This window comes from Dermacentor variabilis, chromosome 10, assembly GCF_050947875.1.
Source record: "Dermacentor variabilis isolate Ectoservices chromosome 10, ASM5094787v1, whole genome shotgun sequence".
NCBI classification, from domain to species: domain Eukaryota; kingdom Metazoa; phylum Arthropoda; class Arachnida; order Ixodida; family Ixodidae; genus Dermacentor; species Dermacentor variabilis.
Window position 1 is genome coordinate 15,719,513 of NC_134577.1, and position 26,863 is coordinate 15,746,375.

A 26,863-nucleotide genomic window follows, 5' to 3' on the forward strand; every position below is an offset into this window, starting at 1 on the left:
TGCTAGATTACGCTCTCTCCGCTCGCACAACGGGCGATGCCTGCAGCGCGTCGTCGGCCGCTAATAAATCGAGTGTGGTGTGCGAGCACTGTCGTCATTTGGTTTGCCAATAGATAACGCCAGAAGCGGACGTGGTTTCTTTAGCTGTTGCTTGATGGCGTCGTAGGCAGCTGCCACAGAGCGCAGGCCACGCGTTCGTATGCTCCCTTACATAAGGCACGACATTGTACGAATGGCGATTGGGCATGAGTTCGTCTATGAAGAAAGACACTGCAGCCAGCACAGGAGAGGTTTTTAAACTGCGACAGGACACATTTCTTCGTGCCCTATAGATGCACAGGAGCTGTGCGTCTGAGATGCGAAATGGAAAGAAATAGTCAGGCTGCACCATGGCGTCGTGTTCACATGTCTTGTGCTACACGCCAGTGGAAGTTCGCTGCTACTGTTTCGCTCAAATGCCTGTTCGATACGTAGACGAATGTCGTAGTTACGCCATGGACTGCAAGATTGCCTGGTTTGCCATATTGCAGCCCATGCGAATGTCGGCCCGCGATGGTGCCTTCATCATCGTAATGCAATGCGTTACGTAATCGAACGCAACGAGTGAAAATGCTTCTGACGGCTCCAGAGCCTGCATATGTGAAGAAGACGCACCGAGTCACGACGTGGCTTAACACGTTGCAACTCAGCTGCCTGTATGTAGGCGGTGGATAGCAAGATACTTACGCCATGAATTGTACAGTACTTCTATGATACTGCACTCTGACATGAAATCATTGTAAATGCCCTCGTGGTGCTTTCAACCGGCAATGAGTTGCGGCTATTAGCCGCAATATATTAGGGATGGATAATTGTATCCTAATGTGCGGTCAAGCATGGGTTATTGGAACTGCAGAATTCAAACCATCAGAGTGCTGCAGGATGAACAGGTGTATCACGTTCTAGGGGAGTCGTTGCACTCGTGCACCTGCGGGACTGCCTGTCCCCACCTGTGCTTTAGCGGTATATCGCCCCCGAGGATGCAAGGACCTGTGGCAGTTCTTACGGATACGGAAACTTGTAGCTCGAATGGGATGCCAGTGGATCGGCGCACAGAAAAATGTTGAGATACGTTAGAGAACGGGAAAGAAAAGTCGGACAATGCTGGTCGCATGAAATGAAAGAGTTAGAAGGCAGATGACTGCACTGCTGCCTCGAGAGCGTCACACCACCAGCCCGACTTCGAGACGCGAAATGTCCGGCGTTGCAGCTGACATTGTACAGCCTGCATCGCAGTGGCAGACGATCAGAAGCCGTTTGTGAAACACTACTTTTCGTTTTTAGAACATGAGAAAAATTAGAAGTGGGCGAGTAACAAGAATCTGCGAATTCGAATAGTCAAACGCAGGTGTATTTATACGTGTGTTATTGGGTACCACGGTGAGTCTGTCTAGGGCAAAAAAGAAAAAAAAAACGGCTAAGCAATTTAGGCACCGATGATCAATTTTAAACAAAAAAAGAATCGCAGATTCATTATGTAGAAGAATGCGCAATACCTCCGAAGAACGACAGATAAATCGCTACAAAGAAAGAAGCACTGGTTGCATACATATATAACGTGAAATATAAAAGTGCTGCAGGACTGGACGGCCAGAAACACTAAAATAACAGAATACAAGCAAAAAAATAGCGGCTTGTTACCTAGGCTTCTACCGGAAAACCTAAAAGACAGCTTGAATAACCATTTTCCTTCACTTTTGATAACGTGCGATGCTTTAACATAAGGTTGTTTGAAAATAGTTCGTAATTCTATAATATTCGAAAATTGGAAGCCAAAGTAACTGTTAGCTCCGTTATAACCTATTGCCCGGGCAGTTCATGTAGAAATGTTTAAATAAACCGACAAATGCAAGATACTGAAAAAAAAAACATTGAACAGTGGTAACTGCCATTTAAAAGAACACTACCAGCATACAGCGGATATTGAACTACCACGCGGAGTGACCCACGGCGCTGTCCAAAATGTGTAGTTTTAACCAATGTTCCACCATGGTTTTAACCGATGGAGTGCAGCTGTGTAGTTTTATTGGTACGTGCACCGTCAGTGAAAGAGTGAAAAAGTACGCGCTAGGTAAAATGTACAGCGATTCACGATTATGGCCGGTCGTTGTATATGAAGGCTTCTTTGTTCTTATTTATACGAATGCCTTCGCGCTAGCGACATGCAACTCTTGGTGAAGGAATAACAGCACAGCGCGAAAAGATAAGGCGTGTGTTTCTCGCCTTCTTGCCTTTTGAACTTTCTAAATAACCTAAGGAGCACTAGATACCCCGCCAGAAAAAAAAAATTCGTTCAGTGAACATGCACTTGCCAACTTGCCATTTCAAGGAGGGACCTACGGCGCTGAAAAAAAAAAAAAAACTTTGAATTTCAACCCGTGCAGAAGTGCGTGGAGCTGTGTTCTTCACGTATCAAAGTGCGTCGCGCTCGGTAAAAAAAAAAAAAAAAAAAAAAAAACGTATATCATGAACTCATGAACGAGTTATGAACATGGCAAGTAGTTGTATATGAAGGGTTATTTGTTGTGAACGAATGAATACGTTTGCGCTAGCGACATGCAACTCTTTCATGGTGAACGAATAACAGCGCGAAAAGACAAGGCGTGTGTTTGTCGCCGCCTCGTCTTTTCGCGCTGTTTTTTCGTCCACCGTGAAGGAGTTGCATGGCGCTAGCGCGAAAGCCGGGGTCGTCCCGATAAATGGAGGATGCATGAAAAAAAGAATTAAGGGCACCCTGCCCGACTTGGGTACCCCCGGGGACGCGAGAGGAGACTTTGTGCGAAAAAGCACAAAGAATCCCCTGTCCCCCGCCCCGTCCGAGTGGCGGACCACGCCGAAACCCTTCTGCTCTCCAGCTCGTCGCTGCCTGACTCCAGGAATCGAACGTGGGCCCTTGCGAGTGCGAGCTCGACACTCTATCCACTCGGCTAACGGAGCGGCACGATTATCGCTTTACGAAAGGCGACCAGATGGGTGACGCGAACGCCGCTATCGCCCAGATCACGCGGGTGAGGAGGTCGGCGAGGGCGAGGGGGCCAGCGCCGGCGCGCGACTGGTGTTCGTTCATGGAAGGTGGGAGCGTTATCTGCGTTAAACGGTGGACGCTCGTTTTGCGCCTATCGGCTATACATGGGCGAATGGCGGTTGAGGAAGACTTCATGAAAGAGAAACTGGAACCAGCACTGGAGATGTTTAGGCCTTGTAGTTGCACAGCAGCAGTGCGTCGAAGATGGGTTTCATTGTGTTCTATTGGAGCGTAACGTGCGATAGAAGTAGTTAGCGTGCACCATTGCGTTATGTGGTCTTGTGCTACTGTGCTGCCGAATATATGTTGATGGCGCAATTCTCTTTAACATCGTAATGCATCGCATTTGTTATCGAACGGAACTTGTGGAAATGCGCTTGTTGGCTATATTGGACGATGTAACTTCACAGAATTCCTGCCGGATTTCCTGCCTTCGCTCCAGACAGCCGGCGTGGTGACGGAACCAGAGCCCACGACGGCCCCGCAGTGTGGCACTTCAGCTGTCCGTGGACAATTGTAAATACCCTCCTATGTGCTTCACCGAGCGCCGGATCCGTATGCTAGGGGATATATAGTGTCTCTTTAGTCTCTTTAACCGCCACGGTGGCTAATTACTGTAGTGACAGTGTCTCTGTAGGGTCTTTTTAACTGCCACTGTGGATAATTAGTGTAGTGACATTGTCTCTTTAGACTCTCTGCCACTGTGGCTATTTAGTGTAGTGACAGTGTCTCTTTAGTGTCTATTTCAACTGCCACTGTAGTGACAGTGTCTCTCTCTTTAACTGCCACTGTGGCTATTTAGTGTAGTGACAATGTCTCTTTAACTGCCACTGTGGCTATGTAGTGTAGTGACAGTGTCTCCTTAGTCTCTCTTTAACTGCCACTGTGCCTATTTAGTGTCTCTCTAATTGCCACTGTGGCTATTTAGTCTCTCTTTAACTGCCACTGTGGCTATGTAGTGTAGTGACAGTGTCTCTTTAGTCTCTCTTTAACTGCCACTGTGGCTCTTTAGTCTCTCTCTTTAATTGCCACTGTGGCTATTTAGTGTCTGTTTAGTCTCTCTCTCTTTAATTGCCACGGTGGCTATTTAGTGTAGTGACATTGTCTCTTTAATTCCCACTGTGGCTATTTAGTGTCTCTTTAGTCTCTCTCTTTAACTGCCACTGTGGCTATTTAGTGTAGTGACAGTGTCTCTTTAATTCCCACTGTGGCTATTTAGTGTCTCTTTAATTGCCACTGTGGCTATTTAGTGTAGTGACAGTGTCTCTTTTATTGCCACTGTGGCTATTTAGTGTCTCTTTAATTGCCACTGTGGCTATTTAGTGTAGTGACAGTGTCTCTTTAATTTGCCACTGTGGCTATTTAGTGTAGTGACAGTGTCTCTTTAATTGCCACTGTGGCTATTTAGTGTAGTGACAGTGTCTCTTTAGTGTCTCTTTAATTGCCACTGTGGCTATTTAGTGTAGTGACAGTGTCTCTTTAGTGTCTCTTTAATTGCCACTGTGGCTATTTAGTGTAGTGACAGTGTCTCTTTAGTGTCTCTTTAACTGCCACTGTGGCTATTTAGTGTCTCTTTAGTCTCTCTAATTGCCACTGTGGTTATTTAGTGTAGTGACATTGTCTCTTTAATTGCCACTGTGTCTCTTTAGTGTCTCTAATTGCCACTGTGGCTATTTAGTGTCTCTTTAATTGCCACTGTGGCTGTTTAGTGTCTCTTTAATTGCCACTGTGGCTATTTAGTGTCTCTTTAATTGCCACTGTGGCTATTTAGTGACAGTGTCTCTTTAGTCTCTCTTTAACTGCCACTGTGGCTATTTAGTGTCTCTTTAGTCTCTCTAACTGCCACTGTGGCTATTTAGTGTAGTGACAGTGTCTCTTTAATTGCCACTGTGGCTATTTAGTGTAGTGACAGTCTCTCTTTCATTGCCACTGTGGCTATTTAGTGTCTCTTTAATTGCCACTGTGGCTATTTAGTGTCTCTCTTTAATTGCCACGGTGGCTATTTAGTGTAGTGACATTGTCTCTTTAATTGCCACTGTGGTTATTTAGTGTCTCTTTAGTCTCTCTCTTTAATTGCCACTGTGGTTATTTAGTGTAGTGACATTGTCTCTTTAATTGCCACTGTGGCTATTTAGTGTCTCTAACTGCCACTGTGGCTATTTAGTGCCTCTTTAGTCTCTCTCTTTAATTGCCACTGTGGCTGTCTAGTGTCTCTTTAATTGCCACTGTGGCTATTTAGTGTAGTGACATTGTCTCTTTAATTGCCACTGTGGCTATTTAGTGTAGTGACAGTGTCTCTTTAGTGTCTCTAATTGCCACTGTGGCTATTTAGTGTCTCTTTAATTGCCACTGTGGCTATTTAGTGTCTCTTTAATTGCCACTGTGGCTATTTAGTGACAGTGTCTCTTTAGTCTCTCTTTAACTGCCACTGTGGCTATTTAGTGTCTCTTTAGTCTCTCTAACTGCCACTGTGGCTATTTAGTGTAGTGACAGTGTCTCTTTAATTGCCACTGTGGCTATTTAGTGTAGTGACAGTCTCTCTTTCATTGCCACTGTGGCTATTTAGTGTCTCTTTAATTGCCACTGTGGCTATTTAGTGTCTCTTTAATTGCCACTGTGGCTATTTAGTGTAGTGACAGTGTCTCTTTAATTGCCACTGTGGCTATTTAGTGCAGTGACAGTCTCTTTAATTGCCACTGTGGCTATTTAGTGTAGTGACAGTGTCTCTTTAATTGCCACTGTGGCTATTTAGTGTCGTGACAGTGTCTCTTTAATTGCCACTGTGGCTATTTAGTGTAGTGACAGTGTCTCTTTAGTGTCTCTTTAATTGCCACTGTGGCTATTTAGTGTAGTGACAGTGTCTCTTTCATTGCCACTGTGGCTATTTAGTGTCTCTTTAATTGCCACTGTGGCTATTTAGTCTCTCTAGTCTAACTGCCACTGTAGCGACAGTCTCTCTTTAGCTTCCACTGTGGCTAATTCAATGCCACTGTTGCGGTGCAGTGACGGACAGTAGGAAATTCACGCCGTGCAATAACCGTTCGACAACTGGAAGTGCTCATTGCGTGCGCCAAGGCTTTTATGCTTGTTTGCGCCGCATAGAAGGCTTCGTTTCATTGCTTTATTATCGTCCCGGAGAATTCCGGCGGTCATGGGCATCGTAGACCAAATCATGCGCAACTTTTGGAAGTACTCCCTGGTGCAGAACATGTTTTCACAAATGTGTCCGGTATGTGCGGAGCAGCCCCCTTGGTGGATGAAGCTTGAGTGCCTAGTTGCTGCATCTTGCGATCTCCGGCATGCTGTAATCTCCTCTGGAAAGACACGCATGAGCAAAGAATCGAAGTCATTCGATGCCGGGTATATAATCGGTCTACGAAACGGAACTACTGTACAAAACGGCAGTATGTGTTAAGCAATGCACGCGATTTTGGTTTGCCGGGTACGAAGGCTTCAGCGTTGTATACGGTGATAGGACCTGTGTGTAATTTGCCCCCCCCCCCCCCCTTCATGGTACACATCTGCCACTATAAACTAAGTTCACACCCTTTGAGTCCCATCTTGCCACATAACAATAGACGTCGTCTGTCGTGTCCACATTTCCTTTCGTTAACGCTGCGAGCCCGGTACTTCCCAGTAACGAACTACATACGTGTTATCAGGAAAGTAGCTGGCTGTGTCGGAACTTTCGACGTCAGTGTTATTCAGGAGCCAGGATGCAAACAGCTATACTCCATTGGCCAGCGTCGACTCATCTACATCTGAACTGGTCGTGCGTATTTGTTGTCTTGTCATACATCCGCATGGGGTTAATGACATGTGTAACTATGGAAAACATAGCGGAGGTTTCGTGTGGTACGTGTATATGTGACCCGTAATTGGCTACGTATAAGGCGATAGGATGTTGAGTTGCACAGTAAGCCGGACATGACAGAGTTCCGTCGAAATGTACATAACTGCAATGGCTGCCAGTTTCATGCAATCGTTGACCTATATCTTAATTACAGTAACCACGACTGCTTTCATTACCTCTTCGCTGTTCTTTACACAATGAAGAAGAACTATACTACTCAGGGCGCTTCTAAACGTTATCCGTCATATCTCGCAAAGGCTGTGTGTTTGCGTCACAACGCGAAAAATTAGTGCTGTGCGTATAGAACTGCATCCAGGTCATTTTCCTTTCATTACAGGCCGTCGCAGAAGATGCACACCACCCGACAGGCCTGCAATGCGATCGCACCCCTACGGAATACATTCGCTTGATGTTTGCAAATCGGGGCAAGGTGCGTCCCGCGACAACTAGTGCACATTTTACGATGTGCAGCATATTTTTCTTAGCGCTCTTGCACGTAGCCATAAGGCATCGCGCAAGCCGCCCGTGAACCGTGACAAACAAGGCTACACACACACCTCGATTGGCCGGTAGGAGAACGTCTGCTGGCGCCGGGACTGACGGGAGGCCGGCTTGAGGATCCAACGCCACGCACACCTGCGCAAGTTGGGCGTCACACCTTGCCAGCCTTAGCCTTTCTGCGCAAATACTTAAGTGCATTTATTGAGCTGCAAATTTCACACAGCGCTGACATCGACTGTTTTGTTTATTCCACGGAGAATAAGAGAAAAAAAATGCCGAGCCCGTGTCCATGTGTCTTTGCAGACGTGATACTCGTACGTGGGAGGTGCTGACAAGATCAAGCAACAGCGCACCCAAGCAAGCCCTGTCCTGCCACCGAGGAGCACCAATGTTCACGCAGGACTTACAACAGTTCGCCGTGACTTTCTATAGAGCGGCCATAACCGGCGGAATTATTAGGAATGCACTCATGGACATTTAATAAAGGAATGAAACAAAGCTTTCCACGCGGTATTCAATTTCTGCCACGTTGAATGAATAGCACGTAGTACGCTATCTCGATGTCGAACAGGTGTGCAGGTTACATCTCTCTTTATAAGAGTTTGTTTACCTCCACAGTGTCATCCGCGGTAACGTCCAGAAAACCTCGACCGGCTTCAGTAAGCCACCTCATATGTCATACTCTTTCCGCCGTACCTGCGATTGCTACACCTAATCGTACCTCTGAGAATTGAATGCCCCTGTAAAACCGCACTTCGCAATCCCTGGCAGCACTGCCAAAGGGTGCATGTATCGGGTCGCAGTTCGCATTGGAATTCCAGCTAGAGGTAGGAACTGCCACACGCCCATGCATCCTCGAAGTGACAAGCAGCATTGCAAGCATGTAAGTGCAACGACCCTCTACGAATGTAATTATTCGTACTATCGCGCTTTCATAGCTCCAACTCTGCAGTTCCAACACTGCTTGCTTATGGTTACGCCACTTGTCGGACTACATTAAAGTATAATTTGGGAAGAAAAAAACCGACAGTCGATATTCGTCCCTGATATATACCATGGCTCATAACCACAACTGGCAGTAAGTTCCACGTATTTGCAATACTTTAATTTCAGAGTGCCATGTCATCCAACTACTACGGACGCCAGATGTATTCGTATTAAGAGGACGTCCACGTCGCTTCTGCTCTTCGACGCTGGCTCTGTCACCCCGCCCTAACCCGGTGCGTCGTCTCAGTTCGACGCATTTTGATTGATTGCATTCGATCCTGAACGCCATGCACGACGATGGTAAAGACGCGATGTCCATGTGGGTCGCTTGTGTCGCATAGTGAGCAGACTCCATTTGTCCGCTACACCCCTACAAATCACAATAGCGCCGCGTAACTACGATGCTGCCTACTTAACATGCACTCGGCGAAACAGTAGCAGGAAACTGCCACTGCTGGGTCGCAAGTGTCCATATTGGTGCAATATTTCTTTCCATTTCACATTATGCGCTTACAGAAAAAAGAAAAGCATCTTGTACGCACTACAGCTGTGCATATACTGGGCCCGAAACGATGAGCAAAACGAGAACAAGGTAAATGCGGGAGTGCTCCAGCTTATACCTTCTCGTTTTGCCCATCGCCTTGATTTTTCATCTCCTGTCTTCCCGTGTGTTTATAGGGCCCGAAGAAATTTAACCTGTTCCTCTTTCTTCATTGACGAACTCTTGCTTAACCGTCATTCGTACTTGTGTAGCCGATAAAGCACAGCGGAAACGAAAAGGCGGCTCGCACATGCGAGAACTGTCGCGTTCCTTGCTGCGAGTGTAACGCAGATAACGCGGGCGTGCTCCCATCTACGATGAACGAACACCAGTCGCGCGCCCTCGCCGACCTCCTCACCCGCGCGATCTGGGCGATAGCGGCGTTCGCGTCACCCATCTGGTCGCCTTTCGTAAAGCGATAATCGTGCCGCTCCGTTAGCCGAGTGGATAGAGTGTCGAGCTCGCACTCGCAAGGGCCCACGTTCGATTCCTGGAGTCAGGCAGCGACGAGCTGGAGAGCAGAAGGGTTTCGGCGTGGTCCGCCACTCGGACGGGGCGGGGGACAGGGGATTCTTTGTGCTTTTTCGCACAAAGTCTCCTCTCGCGTCCCCGGGGGTACCCAAGTCGGGCAGGGTGCCCTTAATTCTTTTTTTCATGCATCCTCCATTTATCGGGACGACCCCGGCTTTCGCGCTAGCGCCATGCAACTCCTTCGCGGTGGACGAAAAAACAGCGCGAAAAGACAAGGAGGCGACAAACACACGCCTTGTTTTTTCGCGCTGTTATTCGTTCACCATGAAAGAGTTGCATGTCGCTAGCGCAAAGGTATTCATTCGTTCACAACAAATGACCCTTCATATACAACTACTGGCCATGTTCATAACTCGTTCATGATATACGTTATTTTTTTTTTTTTTTTTTTACCGAGCGCGACGCACTTTGATACGTGAAGAACACAGCTCCACGCACTTCTGCACAGGTTGAAATTCAAAGTTTATTTTTTTTTTCAGCGCCGTAGGTCCCTCCTTGAAATGGCAAGTGCATATTCACTAAACGAATTTTTTTTTTTTTTCTGGCGGGGTATCTAGTGCTCCTTAGGTTATTTAGAAAGTTCTTTATGATGTGCCTGGGTAATATCTTCTAAGGCAGCAAAATAATTTATTTTCGCTCATATTCAGGAAAGGGGATAGTGTCATACAAAGGGTTTTGCTTAGGTGCTCACGCGGCATAAGCTCAGTACGAAATTATTCTTAATTTTTTTGACAAAACCATGCTGGCCGGTCTGCTGCAAATACTGCTGCAGCGACTAATAGAATGTTTGCTTTTTGCTATTTCTTTTTTTTTTTTTTTTGCCTGGATCGCTATCTCTTACATATCCAACGAGACGACTTGCGCGATGCGCCCCGCTCCTTCGCGCTAGGGATCATTCAAGTACCGCACATTGAGCCACATTCGGGGCCAACTGTGCGGTATTCAATTCAATTTTTTTTTCATGCATCCTCCATTTATCGCGACGACCCCGGCTTTTGCGCTAGCGCCATGCAACTCCTTCACGGTGGACGAAAAAACAGCGCGAAAAGACAAGGAGGCGACAAACACACGCCTTGTCTTTTCGCGCTGTTATTCGTTCACCATGAAATAGTTGCATGTCGCTAGCGCATAGGTATTCGTTCAGTATAAATCGGAAGAAAGAAGCCTTCAGATAGAGCTACTGGCTCAAGAATAGCTGTGCGGTAGTTTTTTGTTTTTGTTTAAACCTAGCGCGACGCACCTTCAAACGTGAAGAACACGGCTGCACTCGCCTGCTTCAGCTGTCCAGGAGGACGTCTGTCAGCGCCGGGACTCGCACGGTAGTCGGCTTCACGCACTCCTGCGCAGGTTGAGAGCAAACATTTTGTGTAGCTCCCTGGGTCACTCCGGGTGTTAGTTACATGCCCGCTTGTATGCTGGTACTGTTTGTGAAGTGGCAGTTCACCAAAGTAATCTTCTCTTTGGCGGGGTAGTATGCCGTCCTCCTTGGGTTATTTAGAAATATCTGTGCGAAGTGCGTGGCCAATGTGTTATATAACGCAGCAAACATTTATTTTGGCTCACATTCAGAAAAAAGGGAGAGTGCCGTACAAAGGGTTTTGCTTGGGTGGTCACGCGGCACAAGCTCAGTATGATATTATTGCTTAAATTATTAGAAACAATCATGCTGGCCAGTTTCCAGCAGATACTGCTGCAGCGACTTACAGAGTGTTTAGCTTTTCTTGCTACATCGCTGTCACTTGCATACCGATCGGGACGACTTGTGCGATGCGCCGCGCGCGTGCACCCTAGCGACGTTGAAGTACCGCATAGCGAGCCACGTTCGTGGCCAACTGTGCGCTATTGAATTCGCTAGCGCGAAGGGAAACACGCCTGGCAAGCCGCCCGCGATAACTGACGCTCCACGCACCTTGGATGGATGGATGTTACGAACGTCCGCTTTATAACGGGGCGGTGGGTTGCGCCACCAAGCTCTTGCTATCTTGCTTAATGTCCTACTTAGGTTAAGCAATGAAAAAAGAAAAAAAAAACATTATGAACTACCGCGCCGAAATTTTCTGATATCCTATTGCGAACTGTGCTTTTGTACGTCTCCGTCTTTTGTCGTTTCCCTACTTTTCTTCCTCCAATCGCCTCTCACTATTGCTTATTGCGGACGTGTTTGCTTTACCACTGCTCCCACTGAACCGAAGGGCTTCAAGGAGGCCAGTGGTGCCTAAATCGACCGCTGGGTAGACGTCTTCACATTCTAATTAAACATGCTCTGTCGTTTCCCAAGCTTTACCGCAGCAAGCACATGCTTCTTCTTCCTTCCTATATCTCGCTTTATAGGTGCGTGTTCTAAGGCATCCCGATATCGCTTCGAAAAGTATTGAGCTTCCCTTTGAGTTATCATAATTCTTTCCTGATTTCGTTTTTTCCTCTTATGTAGTTACTCATGGCACGTCTATTTTCCATTGCCGCCACCCATGAGATTATTTCAGCCTCTCCGACTATCCGCTTGACCTTCTTTGTTGCTGTGTTGCCCACCATACAGGCCGCATGCTTGCTGGTAAGCTTCCTAGTTCTTTTCCTCCACTGTGAATCAATGTTTTTTCTGTACAGATACCTGAACACTCTCCCAGCCCATTTACTTTCTTCCATATTCCTCAGCCGTTCTTCATACTAAATTTTACTGCGAGCTTCCCTCACTTCAAAACTGGTCCAGCCCATATCACCCTGCACAGCTTCATTTGTAGTCTTCCAGTGAGCGCCCAATGCGAGGCGACCCACTGACCTTTGGTTCCCGTCGAGTACTGTTTGTACCCCTGATTTAAAGCAAACAACCGCATTTCCAAAAGTATGTCCTGCAATCATTACACCTTTCCACGTACCTAGGAGGACCTCGTACCTATTGTATTCCCATAGCGCTCTGTGCTTCCATTATGGCTGCGTTTCTCTTCCCCTTCACTGTTATTGTTTTTTCCTGTGTTTCCATATATCTATTGCCTTCGTTTATACATATACGAAGGTATTTATATTCTGTTACCCGAGGTATTTCCTGCCCTGTATCTCCACTGTCTGTTCACTGTTGTCATTGAATACCATAACACCTGATTTTGTAACACTAAATTTCAAACCTAAATTGTTGCCTTCCTGACCACAGATATTAGCCAGACGTTGCCAATCACTTTGCTTGTTAGCTAGCAACACAATGTCGTCCGCATAAAATAAACCTGCGAGCTGTTGCTCTACTACTGTACCCGCCTCTTTGTATGAGAGATCAAAACCGATATTACTTCTAGCACCCTCTCCATCCTCACCATGTACATCATAAACAGCAATGGGGATAAAGGGCACCCCTGCCTCAGTTCCTTGTTGATATGAACTTTCTCCTCGCTCCTCATCCCTTCCCATTCAACGCAGACGGTATTTTCTAGGTAAATCTCTCTCAACATAACATTAACATTATTTTTAAGCATCAGCACGGTTTTCGCAAGGGATACTCATGCGACACCCAACTTGCCGGATTTATTAATGACTTACACGCACTAATAGACGCCGGGTTCCAAGTTGACGCAATATTTTCAGATTTTTCTAAGGCACTTCACCGTGTTCCACACCATAGGTTGTTTCACAGCTTAACAGCTTAACAGCTCCAACTCATGTTATGCTGATGTTACGTCTGCAGTTCCACAAGGCAGCGTACTTGGACCTTTACTCTTTCTAATTTATATTAATGATTTACCCAGTTGCGTGTCATCCAAAATCAGACTATTTTTTGCAGACGATTGTGTAGTTTATCGATGTGTAACAAGTAACACTGATAGCCACTTACTATAAACTGACCTGGACGCAATAAGTGCATGGTTAATGCCAATAAATATTTCCAAAACTAAACTCATGTCTTTCACCAACAGGCCACGAATTCCAACCACCACCTTGATAACAATGCTGTGGAACTCGCAACTACTTACAAGTACCTTGGCATTAATCTTCAGTCTAACTTATCATGGAATAATCATATTAATCTTACCCTTGCCTCTTCAAACCGTACTCTCGGACTTATTAAACATAACTTAAAAGAAGCCCCAAATCATGTTAAAAAACTAGCATACACTACATTAATCCATCCTAAACTAGAATACACGTCTGCCATTCCAGATGGCAGACGTGTATAAATCATATTAATAATAATAATTATAAAAAGCTGTAACCTTGTCTTGTTGAACTGGCGAGGAGGACACCTGGTGGCGCCGACACGGAACACGGCTCCAGTTCCCGCGATGCCACAAGTAGCACACCTTCCTGCACCTGTCCTTTTAAATAAGCGAATAACTTTATTAAGGGTGCGTGAGTATTCTACAGTAAATATGCGGTAAGTTTTCGAATATTAATAAATCACCAAATACATAGTGTCAACCTACTGTTAAACGGCCGCGCATAATCGAAAGAAAATGGGTATTCAACCCTTATTATACGTTTTTGCAGCAGAAGCCTGCCTGGCACGCTGTTTTTTGCTTGTATCCTCTCATTTAGTCGTTTTGGCAGACTAGTCATGTAACAGTTCTACATTTGACGCTACAACCAGTGATGTTTTCTTTACAACGGACCCTTTCGACAACATTTTTCAGCAACAATTGATTTGACGTTCTTCCAAAGCTGGTCGTACAGTAGACGTTCTTTCTATGGGAGCTTACGTAAAGCTTTTTAAATGAAGAATGGGCAATATTGTGTTTTAAATTGATCATTTGTACTTCCTGTAGTTTTTCTTTTTGCGGTAGTCAATGTCGCCGTCTTACGAAGTAATGGAGCAATATAAACGTCTGCATTTGGCCATTGGTATTCAGAAATTCTGATATTCGATCACCTCTAATTTCTCATACTCTTGTAAGGAAAAGTAATGCTTCACAAATGGCTTCTGATCGTTTGCCACTGCGATGCAAACGGCACAGTTTAAGCTGCAACGCACGACCCTTACCCTCTCCAAGTCGAGCTGGTAGTGCGACGCTCTCGATATAGCAGTGTAAAGCAATTTACACATACCCATACCCGTGCTTGTAGTCATCTGTAACTTTAATGCGAATAGGGAACGTCCGGCTAGTTTTCTTTCCCGCTATCTAACCTATCTCAACGTTACTGTGGGCCTATCTCAAAGGCAGTGATCGATCTCAAGATCATTCACACTTTCGCTGAAGCAAGATTCGAACCCGTGTCACACGGGCTCCTCGTGCACGACGTGTCCAGAGGGAAGCGAGACGGGAGCTTAGCTACAATACTTGGGTAATCGTCACAAATAAGTTCGGGACGAATTTTCTATTTCTGCAATAGCCCGCTAGCTGCCCGGAGAGCCAGCGAATTGGTTCGCAAAGAAGGCAGGCGACGGATAGCACGAGGGTATCCCACCCAGTTCGACCCGGTGTTGCGATCGGCCAGCAGGTGTAACGACCTTTTAGCCACCCCTGCGCTACTCTGACGAATCGCTTCGTGAAGCCAACGACGCGTCATCCTCGGACAGAATTGCGGCGGCCTGAAGGCGAGACACGTTTGGCGCATCGAGTGTTTACTGTCGCCGTCACGGACTAATGGGAGGAAGGTACTCCTGGAAAAGGGTGTTCTACGGCGTCCCGTTACAGATCCCGGTAACCACCCCGGTCCGTTTGACAGACGCTCCAGGTAGCTTCGGGGTCATCCCGAGAACCAAGACGCGCCAGCTTGAGTCTAGCGTGGCAATCCCCGTCTACCTCCTTTTCGAGTGTCCAGTGAACAAAGGTGCGGCGGTGTGAACCCTCGCCCCGAAAGGTGGGTCCCTTCGACGACTTTGAAAGCTCCGACTGGACGAAAGTATGACGGCATATTTCGTTGGCTTAGGGAACCGGGGAGGACGGAAGGTGTTTAAGCGGACTTTTTCTGCTCCTCGATGTGCTTCAATTCAGTCATGCAAGACTTCAGAGAGGTAACGTTCTCCACTCCTCATGTTGCTATTGTAGACAAACCGAGTACTCCTCGTTCTCGATGAGAACACGTTCCTCCCTTCAACAATGTCCTTAGGGTGGATGAGTGACGCCGGCGTGGGCCAGCCTAGCCCTTCTCACACGCCTGACCCCAACTCTTACACCGTAAACAAGCCTTTCTCGCTGTCAAATTGGGGACAACCTCTCCACATTTTCGCACTCGCGCAAACGAACTACCGCACACTGTAAGCGATCTCCATGACTCCATGATTCGTGGTATTAATTTTTACTAGTACTAAGCTCTTTGCTGAGCGTGCAAGCCACTCGTGCAACGGGACGAACAAAGCTACACACACCTGGATGTGCTGGCGGAGCCGGGAACGGCACGAAGACAGCTCGAGGACCCAGCTCCATTAGGAGGGAGGAGGTCAAAGGACAGTTCTCGCGATGCCGGAAGCAGCACCACATTGGAAACCACTGGGACAGGCAATGCCCGGAAAGTGAAATCACGTCCATTTGTTGACATACTCTCAGCCGATGGACTACAGAATAACATGCCATTTTCTGTGCACGGACGCGACAGGGTCGGACGGAAAGGCGGTGGTGTTCTAGTTCTTGTGAATCCCAACCTACCTTCCTCTGCACTCAATATTAAATGCCATCACGAAATTCTCCGCGTGAACATACCTCTCCCTGGAAACACTAACATACTCATCACTTACTATCGCGCGCCTGACTGTGCCATTTCCTTTGTGAAAGAACTACACACTGTCCTTCTCGGTTTGCACAACCGCTTTCCTAGAGCCAACGTTATTCTCTGCGGTGATTTTAATTACCCTGATATAGTCTGGGATACTTTATGCGCTACTTCTGGCCAATCGGAAGAATTCCTCGATCTTGTACTTATGTATAATCTTACACGGACAGTCAATATGCCAACTAGGATCAACAACACCCTTGACCTAGTCCACTTAATGTCTCGTGCTAACAATCTCAGCGATCCCAGAATAATTTTATTTAGCCTATCATTGCCGAAGCCTCCCCGTAACCCTTCCAGTAAAGCTATCCGTGATTATAACAAAGCAGATTTCACTACTATAAACACTGAACTCATGAATTTTTTTCCCACCTTTAGGCAGCTCGCTCCTTCCAGGACTGTTAACCAGAACTGATTAATATTCAAGCTAAAACTCTTGGCACTAATTGAAGCCTGTGTTCCAGTCATGTATATTCGCATCGACGCTGGCAAACCGTGGTTCAGTGCCCTAACGAAGCTATCCCGGAAGAAAAAACGTCTTTTTCGCATATCTAGGCGTTCTAGTTCAGCCTTCAGGTGAGAAAAATACTTCACATGTCTGAAATAGTATACAAGTCTCTTGAAGACCTCCAAAAAGAAGTTCTTTCATCAGGATCTACTGAACATAATAAGCAAAAATCCACAAAAATTCTGGAATCTGATTTCCCCTTCTAGCTATCAATCACACAACATATCGCTTTCTAACCCGGATGGTTCACATGTGTCGCCTGACGAACGATCAGATGTTATGAACTCTTATTTTTCTTCGATATTCACTCATGAACCACATCATAACATCCCGAACCTTCCTGGTCCCAAATTTTATCAGATGCTGCCCATTACAGTTACGGCGGAAGGCATCAAAAAGCTGATCGACAAGTTGACATTATCAAGCAGTCCCGGCCCCGATAACAAATCTGCTAAAGTGCTCAAAGCAACCGTAGTCCCATCAAGTCGTTTATTACAAATAATCTTTACTCAATCCCTCAATGAAGACGCGCTTCCAGATGACTGGAAGATCAGCAAAGTAGTTCCGGTATTCAAAAGTGGTAACCGGTCTGGTCCTTCAAATTATCGTCCAATCTCTTTAACGTGCATTGCATGCAAACTGATGGAACATATAATTTATTCTCAAGTCGCCCTGCACCTTGATAACAACGGCTTCTTTTTCGCCAATCAACACGGCTTCAGGTCTGGTCTTTCTTGCGAAACGCAACTTTTTGAATTTGCGACCGAGCTTCATTTAAACCTAGATTCATTGTTTCAAACTGATGTAATGTTCTTAGACTTCTCAAAGGCATTCCATCGTGTTACCCATCTACAAGTAATCTGCAAACTCTCTTCTCTCAGCCTACACCCGCAAATTTTTGCCTGGATTAAATGCTTCCTCACCGACCGCCTTCAATGCACTGTTATGGGAGGATATCGTCCAGCCTCAAGCAATGTATATTCTGAAGTTCCACAAGGATCAGTCCTGGGTCTCTTTCTCATCTATATTAATTACCTCCCTTATGGTATTTCATCATCTATACGCCTCTTCGCGGACGACTGTGCCATTTATCGTCGAATTTCTACTGAGTCCGACCAGGCGCTTCTTCAGAACGAACTGCATTTAATAGATAACTGGTGTACCAAATGGTTGATGCAGCTTAACATTTCTAAGTGTCAATTTATTCAAATTTCCCGAGAGCACGCTAACATCACCCATACGTACTCATTACACACAGTCAACATCTCGCAAGTATCCTAATAGGTATCCTAATCGCTAGCAATCTAAACTGGTCGAACACATCCCGAAACTGATCGCCGACAGCTCTAAAACACTAGGCTTCATCAGAAGAACGTCATCGTTGACACCTCCTTCCGTCCGTAAGCTGGCATACGAAACTTTTGTTCGAACAAACCTTGAATACGCTTCCGCGATTTGGTGCCCACATCAAGCATATGTAATTAATGCAATAGAATCGGTCCAGAACCATGCTGCTCTACTCATATCTTCAATATATGACTACGAAACTAGTATCAGTAGTATTAAGCCATCGCTAAATCTACCCACATTAGTCTATCGACGCAAGATATCCCGTCTTTGCTTATTCCACAAGTTGTACTACTATTTTCAACATCTGCGCGAATCATTTCTACCACCAGCACGTTAGTCATGACGCCTGTTCAATTCACTCAGTTTACAGTGCCCCCCCCCCAACTTCTGCCTTCAATAAATCATTTTTGCCCACAGCAATCCAGGAATGGAATGAACTCCCAGATGCAATTGCAATGGAGCATGATCCTGAAGAATTGAAAGAGCGGTTGCTTTCACATTTTGGAAATTAGAATTGTGCGATTTCTCTGTGCATTCCAAGTGTTGTTGCATTTGAAGTCGCCTGTACTCATATCTTATTTCGCTGCATTACTTAAAGGGACGCTAAAGGCAAACACTAAGTCGACGTGGACTGTTTAAATACCATCCCAGAAACCTCGCAACGTTTGTTTAGTGACAAGAAAAGACTTAGTTTACGAGAAAATTGCATCTGAAGGGTCCGAATGCCTTCTTCTAAATTCAAATCTCCCGCCCCACCCAAACGGGGGTGTGGTGACGTTGCATACGCCATCACCACCCTTTGGTGCCTGCCGTCGATGAGTAAAGCGGCGCCCGACAGACGGCAGTACCCATGCAGTCAAGACAGAGCGGTGGATTCGCCGCTGCAGCTGCTTTTTGGTCAAGTGGCGTGGACCGTTCGGGCATCCCGCGACATCACATGGAAGTTGAATTCTCTGCTACTTCCAGTTTGTGCGAGTTTCTCAAGCCAGCAAAACCAGCGCTGCACTACGCGACAACTACTGAAACGCGAAAGCGTCGGCGGCGCAGAGTCGAACGTGAACGAAACCGTTCGACCGCCCGCGTCGTTGTCAACGGCAATTTCAATGAGTTCTTTTTTTTTTCTTAAAATGAAATGAAATTGAACAAGTAGATTTTAGTTCATCTTACAATACAACACAAGGATGTTTTTTGGAGCTAGTAGTTGAGCACTAATGACATAATTTAACTGAGGAGTGCTTTCGTCATCGGACAAGTGCTTGAATGTCCAGGGGGAGTCTCTAATCATGTCCTGCATTTACCTAAATTTGTCGGTTAAGGCTCTGTTCGCGATAATATTGACGCCTTAGAGATTCTCGTGCACTAATCACTTTAGCTTGACTTAGTATTTGCCTTTAGTGTCTTTTTAACCTGCGTTATTTCAATTCATTCTTGTTGTAACATCTTTGACTTGTGCATGTCTACGATGACTCCTCCCCCCTTATGTAATACCCTGTAACGGGTCCAATAAATGATGATGATGATGATTACGATGATGATGATACACGCAACCAGTTTCTGAGCTGTTCAGAAGCGTTCGACTGTTCAGGCTGACGTTACCCACGGTGGTTCTTGGTGCAAAAAACAGCGCACGATACTATGACCGAATACCTGAAACACGTACATATGAATCACTTCTACAAATTCAGTGTTGTGATCAAAGTTACAAAAATAATAATTCTTAACTTTCAGATATTCCCGATTCAAGAAACTGTACTAAAGCGCTAGCTGCGCTGTGTTGAAAGTGATCTGATGATCGTCCCCCCCACGATTGTATTTAGTGATATTGACCTCCTATATATGCACAGCACGTATATTCGCGAAAAGTCTTTCACGGTATCATAACTTTTAGTGCAACAGCAGGTGTTCTTTGTCTTCATCGGTCGTCTCGTTGGGGACACACAGCACTATAGGTTTCTCCTATGTTGTACAACAAGCACTTATTAAACTCTGTGCCGCTCCATTGTCTATTAATGTTTTTTTTTTTTTTGAGCGGCTGGTTTTTATAGATACAGTGAATTGTATGGTAGTGTTTAACGCGTGTAAGTTATAGCTTTCCACACCATTTGTGAACCAAGTTTCTCTGGAAAGCCGACCACAGCGTTTGCCTGAAGGACGACGCGCATCACTCGTCGCCCGAGGTAGCAGCAATAGCAACACCTTGTGTCATCCGCAGTCAACCTGTCTGCAATTTCTCAACGGCTTCGTATCCATCATAATTCGATATATATGTAAGTCTTTACGTTAATATATGAAATACGAACGTTTACTCTCCCCAAGCTTATTTCCTCTTTGTACGACAGCGAAGCTTGCGAATCCTTTAGCATGACCTGTCGAAATGATCCCGAGTGTGAAGACATGAAGTGCAATGCGGAAAGTAAAGCACAGCGCTGTGCCATCGTTCTTACACGATCCGTCTGCGTATACTTGAATACGATCGTTGTATATGTAGTGTAGAGGTGCGACAAGGTTAACTGATTTCTTGCAATTACTGGCGTGTCGCAGCTGGGTCGTTCCGCGCGAACTGTCCCGGACCTCAGAAGTGACCATCGCCGATTGTCTTCAAAAAAAAAAAAAAAAAATTGGGATAGTCATTGGGATAGCTGGTGACTGTGTGAATGAGGTTTCACAAGAGTGCGTTTGTCGTAAAAATTTCTTTGGTGACGTAAGCGTTTGAAGTTTTCGCGAAGCAGGAGAAGCTTGTTTGAGGTAATTTTTTAAATGCAGTGTGAAACTAGGTACAATAACAAATCCTATTTTAGAATATTCTGCTGGTGTGGTTGTTTCATGTGACATCATAGGTGAACTCATTTAGTATTTCCCGCGTATAACTGGCTCAGTTAAGTGCAGAATCATGTACTTCTCTAGCAAATTACTTCCAAACTTATCAAAAAGGAACTTTTCGACGATGTTCACACCTAAAGCAAGCACGACGGCCCTCCAGATAATAATCAATCAGGTAGCTCTTTACACGCACCAACCTTACAGCTTATGATCTAGAGATCTTAATTCGCGTAAATTTTGTTTTAGGTGAGAAAAAAATATTTTGAACTGCACAACCAATCTCCCCGGTAGGCAGTTCGGAACTATGTCCTCACTAAAGAACAAGTACGAACTGCCGGCTATTTCTCGTGCACGCATATTCAGTGTGGCTATTTGACAAGCGAACGCGTGCTGCGTCATTTGACATCAATGTAGATACATCGCAGGAGGCGCATTCTCTCATAAAGTTGCTCATACCAGGTATTACATTCTTGAAAAAGTTATTCCTCAGTATGTTCAGAATGGCAGCCCGCAAACCAATGTCATGAAAAATACACTGACAGCGCGTGCCTCTTATCTTGAATCTTCTCAGACTTAGATATTAAAAGTGCGAAACAATAACAAAGCTCCAACCTGAAAATGGTGCAATTTTATTGGCGCGGCTGCGCACTGTCTCCGGGATCGGCCCAGGAACGGGGATCTACGCATAGCCGATGGGGAGAGGTGGTGGTAAAGTCTCTAAAAAGGACGTTGGCTTTAATTAATATTCATAAATGAAATCGCCCCATGACAGGATTCTAAGAGAGGACCCCTAGCACAACAGCTCGTTTTTGCTTGTCCAGATTGCGTGTACATCAATTCACACTGCTAGTGCAGCTACGAGTCTTACACTTTGTGTAATATTGTCACATGTTGGTATCGCGTTCATTGCTTCGCCCTTATGGTGAAACTATGATTTTCCTTTTCTCCCGAGGGCCTTAACAATTTATGTCCAAACATCGTCGAGAAGTGACCTTTTGCCGAATTTGGAAGTAATTTTCCTGAAACATACTTGTTTCCTTATCGATCCTTTCCTTTACCATTAAGTATAGCAGAGAAGAAATATGAAAAAAAAATATTATGGCTGAAACGCTAATGAATTTTAAGCAGCGCATTTCTGAAAACGCCAAAAGCTTCTCTTTTCGCGAAAGTTACTTTAGGGAACTATCATTCATACAGCCAATCGCCAACTGGCCTAACTTTCTCCTAAAGGATCGGCGACGGCCACTATTGGGGTCTGGGACGTTTCGCGCGCATGGAATGGTCCACTCACGAGTTAGACCGCGAGTGGAAGTGATGATTTTTGGAAGTAGTCATGGAGGATGCCAAACGGTTGCTTGGAAGATAGTTATGAGCACGCGGAAGGTTTCGGCACTAGCATTATTTTACCCAAGCGCGCCTTCTTTCGATCTTGAATGGCTTGATAAAGAAGATGATTGGCATGTTGAATTTCCAAAGGAAAACTAGTGGCGAATTGTTTCGACAAATATTATAATCTGAAAAGGTGGCCGGCGAGACCTAGAAATAAAGAACACTGACAAGTGCCGAGGCTTCCAGCCAGCAGTCTTTGAAGAGTGTCTCGCAGTGTTCGAAATAGCCCATGAAGCACCGGAGGGAAAAATTTTATCCTTTGTCGTGTAGGAACGCGTATTAAGGCTGATACTGTCCCATCCCACCTGATTCCAGCAGAACGACAGAAAACGTTGATAAAACCTCTACCTGAAACTTTTTTCAATTTTTTTTTGTGAAAGGAAGAACAGCAGCTTTTTTTTTGCATTAGAGCGGATCTTCCGTCGGCTTATTTAGAACTCATTAAGTGCTTGATCTTTCTTGAAATTTGATTGAAATAATTTGAGCACTGGGGCCAGATACACACAAGTCTTCTGAGTGAATAGTGCAAAGTACGCTAGATAAGAGGCAGCTAGGTCATTACAATGTTAGAAAAATATGGACTGAGTACACTTCCGTACGGAACGCCTTGACTCACTTGTTGGCCCCTGCTTTTTACAATCAACTGTTTCCATGAACATTTTCCTGTATCTTAAGAACTGGGCGATCCGCTTGATTCAATCATTCTATAAAGCACGTGTATGTGGCTCATTGTATCCAATGCTCGCTTATTGTTCAGAAACACAGCAACGGTGATCCTACCGTAGTTTCGCTCCTGTTCTAAATATGCCACAAGATTTACTATAGCATCCATTGTAGCCTGCCATGCAGGTAGCACACCGTAGCATTCCGACTACCACTGCCATCTCGCACCTTCTCGATTAGTTTTCACAGGCCATTCGCAAGACCTACAGGTCGAAATTAATGCGGGGATAGCGGACACTTGCCAGGTTAAAGTACAACAACCACCCGTGCAATTTTCATAGACAGGAAGGCATTCTGCGATCCACAGATTATTAGGTAATCTTTGGGTAAGTAGGTAAACCCGTCAGTTCCTGTTTCATCGTGTCACAAGAACACTACAAGTGCGTTCTTCAATTCAACCATTGAAAATGGTTAACCTAATTGGGGATGTTACCGACTGATAATAGAGTTTTAACCTCTTACATAGATTTTATGAATTCGGCCGTTCTCAATGCTCTACCAGGGCGTGTGAATTAACTGGCGCCTGTTAATACTGGTACGAACGAAAGTCACTGACCGTGATTTTAATTGGATGCGAGTTACTGCCGGCGAGCGCGAGTGAAAGTGGGTGCAGGTTAGCGTTTATCGAAGTGACCGTGAGCGCGAGCGAGTGTTAGCGAGCATTGGAACGTGAGTGCAACTGAGTACGGAGATTGCGAAAATAGCCGTGAACGTGCACCCGCTTATCCCTAGAGGTACCTGCCACGCAAGATGGGTTATCCCTGCTGTGAGGCAAAAATACGCCACAAAAGGTGCAAACTTCTTTTAGAATGTCGTAGGTCTCGTTTACTGTTTGTAATTGAGGTATCCTGACTTCTCTGGGCACTGTACAGGTCAGTATAGAATTCTTCCGCTGCTTTTACTATGTCTTCGAGATTGCTGATGATATTACCCTGCTTATCTTTCTGTGCACACATACTAGTTTGTCCTATGCCAAGTTTCTTTCTCACTGATTTCAGCCTGCGTCCATTTTTTACGGTTTCTTCAGTCTTTCTCACGTTATAGTTTCGAATATCACTTATTTTCCCCTTGTTGATCAGTGTTGGCAGTTCCGCTAATTCTACCTTCTCTTGAGTTGCGCACTTATTTTTTGTCGTTCCATTATCAGGTCCTTTGCTATTTGGGAGAGCTTGCCTACTGGTTGCCTTGGTGCCTGGCCTCCCGCTTCAATTGCTGCCTCTAAAGCCAATTTAGTTACAGTTTCATTCATTAGCTCTATGTCATCACCATCTCTCTGTTCAAAGGCTGCATATTTGTTTGCAAGTACCAGCGTGAATTTGTCTGCTTTTACCCTTACTGCGTCAAGGTCGAGCTGTTTCTTCTTGACAAAATTTTGCTCTTTCTCTCTTCAAATTGAGGTGAATCCTAGCCCTCACTGACGTATGATCACTGAACTTTACCTTACCTATCACTTCTACATCCTGCACTATGCTGGGATCAGAACAGGACACAGAAACTCCTCCTATAACTAGCGATGAGGTCAAAAGGGCCCTGCGAGACATGAAACGCGGTAGAGCGGCAGGACAAGATGGAATAACAGTCGATTTAATCATAGATGGAAGAGACATAATGCTAGGAAAACTGGCGGCTCCTTATACGAAGTGTCTATCGACTGCAAGGTTCCCAGAAAACTCGAAGAATGCAAATATTATACTAATCCAGAAAAAGGAAGACGTTAAAGAATTGGAAAATTATGGGCCCATTAGCTTACTCCCAGTATTGTATAAAATATTTACCACAATAATCTCCAATAAAATAAGGACAACACCGGACTTTAGTCAACCAAGGGAACAGGCTGGCTTCAGGAAGGGATACTCTACAATGGATCACATCCATGTCATTAATCAGGTAATCGACAAATCCGCAGTGTACGATCAACCTCTCTATATGGCTTTCGTAGATTACCAAAAGGCACTTGATTGAGTAGAGATACCAGTACTCATAGAGGCATTACGTGATCGAGGAGTACAGACCGCTTACGTAAATACCTTGGAAAGTATCTACAGAGATTACACAGCTACCTTAATTCTACAAAGAAAAACAGGAAGATACCTATGATGAAAGAGTTTTAACCTCTTACACAGAGTTTATGAATTCGGCCATCCTGAATGCTCTACCAGGGCGTGTAATTAACTGGCGCCTGTTAATGTTGATACGAACGAGTCACTGACCGCGATTTTAATTGGATGCGAGTTACTGTCGGCGAGTGTGAGTGAAAGTGGGTGCAGGTTAGCGTTTATGGAAGTGATCATGACCGCGAGCAAGTGTTAGTGAGCATTGGAACGTGAGTGCAACCGAGTACGGAGATTGCGAAAACAGCCGTGAACGTGCACCCGCTTATCCCTAGAGGTACCGGGCACGCAAAATGGATTATCACTGTTGTGAGGCAAAAATACGCCACAAGAGGTGCAAACTTTTTTTAGGATGTCGTAGGTCTCGTTTGCTGAACTTGCTGCACGTTCATTACGTGTTGTGTCTTATGCTTATCTCTATTCTTGTTTCATGCACACAGGATGCTAATTGTCAATTCCCCCAACCTGCTGTAATTCCCGCAGTTAGAATGTACGCTGAGAGCTCAGATTCTCTCTCTCTCTCTCTCTCTGTGTGCGCGTGCGCGCGTGTGTGTGTGTGTGTGTGTGTGCGTGCGTGTGTGTGCGCGTGTGTGTGTGCGTGTGTATAAAACTCCATGGCACCTAAGCTCTCACATACGATACACTGAATATAGTTGCAACACCGAGTCATGAACCTTTTAACAGCGACATGTAGGTATGTGTTCGTAAGTCCTGTTTACTTCAGAGTGCAGAGTTTACTTTCATATCTACATATTACTAAAGGCGCTACCATGTTTCCAGCGATTTCTGGCGAGTTTGAATGTTCTTATTAAAAACTTTCCATGAAATAATGTGACAGTACTGGTTGTAGATCAAGTCAACATATGGTCACTCTGTGATTCCGAGGATACTGTAAATAACGCAGAAAGGATATTCCTATCACATTTGCTTTTTTTTTTTTCAAGAGTGTCCGCAGAACATGTGAGTAGCATATCTGTGACTTCGACATTTATTAAAGTGGTCATGACACCGAATATTCGAGCTTCAGTTATGCATCATCATCACCCTCATCAGCCTGTTTTGTGTCCACTGCAGGACGAAGGCCTCTCCCTGCGATCTCCAATTACCTCTGTCCTGCGCCAACCGATTTTAACTAGCGCCCGCGAATTTCCTAATTTCATCGCTCCACCTAGTCTTTTGTCGTCCTCGATTGCGTTTTCCTTCTCTTGGTACCCATTCTGTAACCCTAATGGTCCAATGGTTATCTAACAGGCGCATTACATGACCTGCCCAGCTCCATTTTTTCATCTTGATGTCAATTATGATATCGTCTATACTCGTTTGCTTTTTGATCCAAACCGCTCTCTTTCTGTCTCTTAACGTTATGCCTGGCAATCTTCGTTCTATCGCTCTTTGCGTGGTCTTTAACTTATTCTCAAGCTTCTTTGTCAGTCTCCAAGTCTCTGCCCCATATGTCAGCACTGCTAAAATGCACTGATTGTACACCTTCCTTTTCAATGATAATGGTAAGCTTCCAGTCAGGAGCTGGCAATGTCTGCCGTATGCGATCCAACCCATTCTTTGTCTGTGAATTTCCTTCTCGTGATCAGTGTTCCCTGTGATTATTTGAGCCATGTAAACGTACTCCTTACAGACTCTAGAGGCCGACTGGCGATCTTGAACCCTTGTTCCTTTGCCCGCGGCTATTTATCATTATCTTTGTCTTCTGCATATTAATGTTCCTCCAACCCCACTCTTACACTCTCTCTGTTAAGGTCCTCAATCACTTGTTGTAACCCTAGAAGCGTACGGTGAG

The 26,863-nt window shown here is 45.3% G+C and overlaps 2 protein-coding genes across 27 annotated transcripts in view; one reads left to right on the forward strand and one right to left on the reverse strand.

The window, feature by feature from the left end:
- Positions 1-7,912, forward strand: part of LOC142560008 (uncharacterized) — a 234,606-nt gene extending 226,694 nt beyond the window's left edge. For both annotated transcript variants that reach the window (XM_075671748.1, XM_075671747.1), the window contains 3 exons: positions 3,475-3,580; positions 7,255-7,347; positions 7,722-7,912. In XM_075671748.1, the coding sequence (XP_075527863.1) occupies positions 3,475-3,580; positions 7,255-7,347; positions 7,722-7,727 (205 nt within the window). In that variant the 3' untranslated portion in view covers positions 7,728-7,912. The remainder of the gene's footprint in view (positions 1-3,474; positions 3,581-7,254; positions 7,348-7,721) is intronic.
- Positions 6,046-26,863, reverse strand: part of LOC142560005 (uncharacterized) — a 161,441-nt gene continuing 140,623 nt past the window's right edge. For 12 of the 25 annotated variants that reach the window (XR_012823285.1, XR_012823282.1, XR_012823281.1 and 9 more), the window contains 4 exons: positions 13,674-13,775; positions 10,749-10,816; positions 7,475-7,553; positions 6,105-6,378 (listed from right to left, as the gene is read on the reverse strand). Coding sequence is in view for 6 of the 25 variants with exons in the window: in XM_075671741.1 (XP_075527856.1) it covers positions 6,086-6,378; positions 7,475-7,553; positions 10,749-10,816; positions 13,674-13,775; positions 15,767-15,878 (654 nt within the window). In the remaining 19 variants the exon portion in view is untranslated. Of the gene's footprint in view, positions 6,379-7,474; positions 7,554-10,717; positions 10,817-13,673; positions 13,776-15,766; positions 15,888-26,863 lie in introns of those variants that run through there. The other 13 variants (XM_075671741.1, XM_075671740.1, XM_075671743.1 and 10 more) reach the window with 9 other exon arrangements.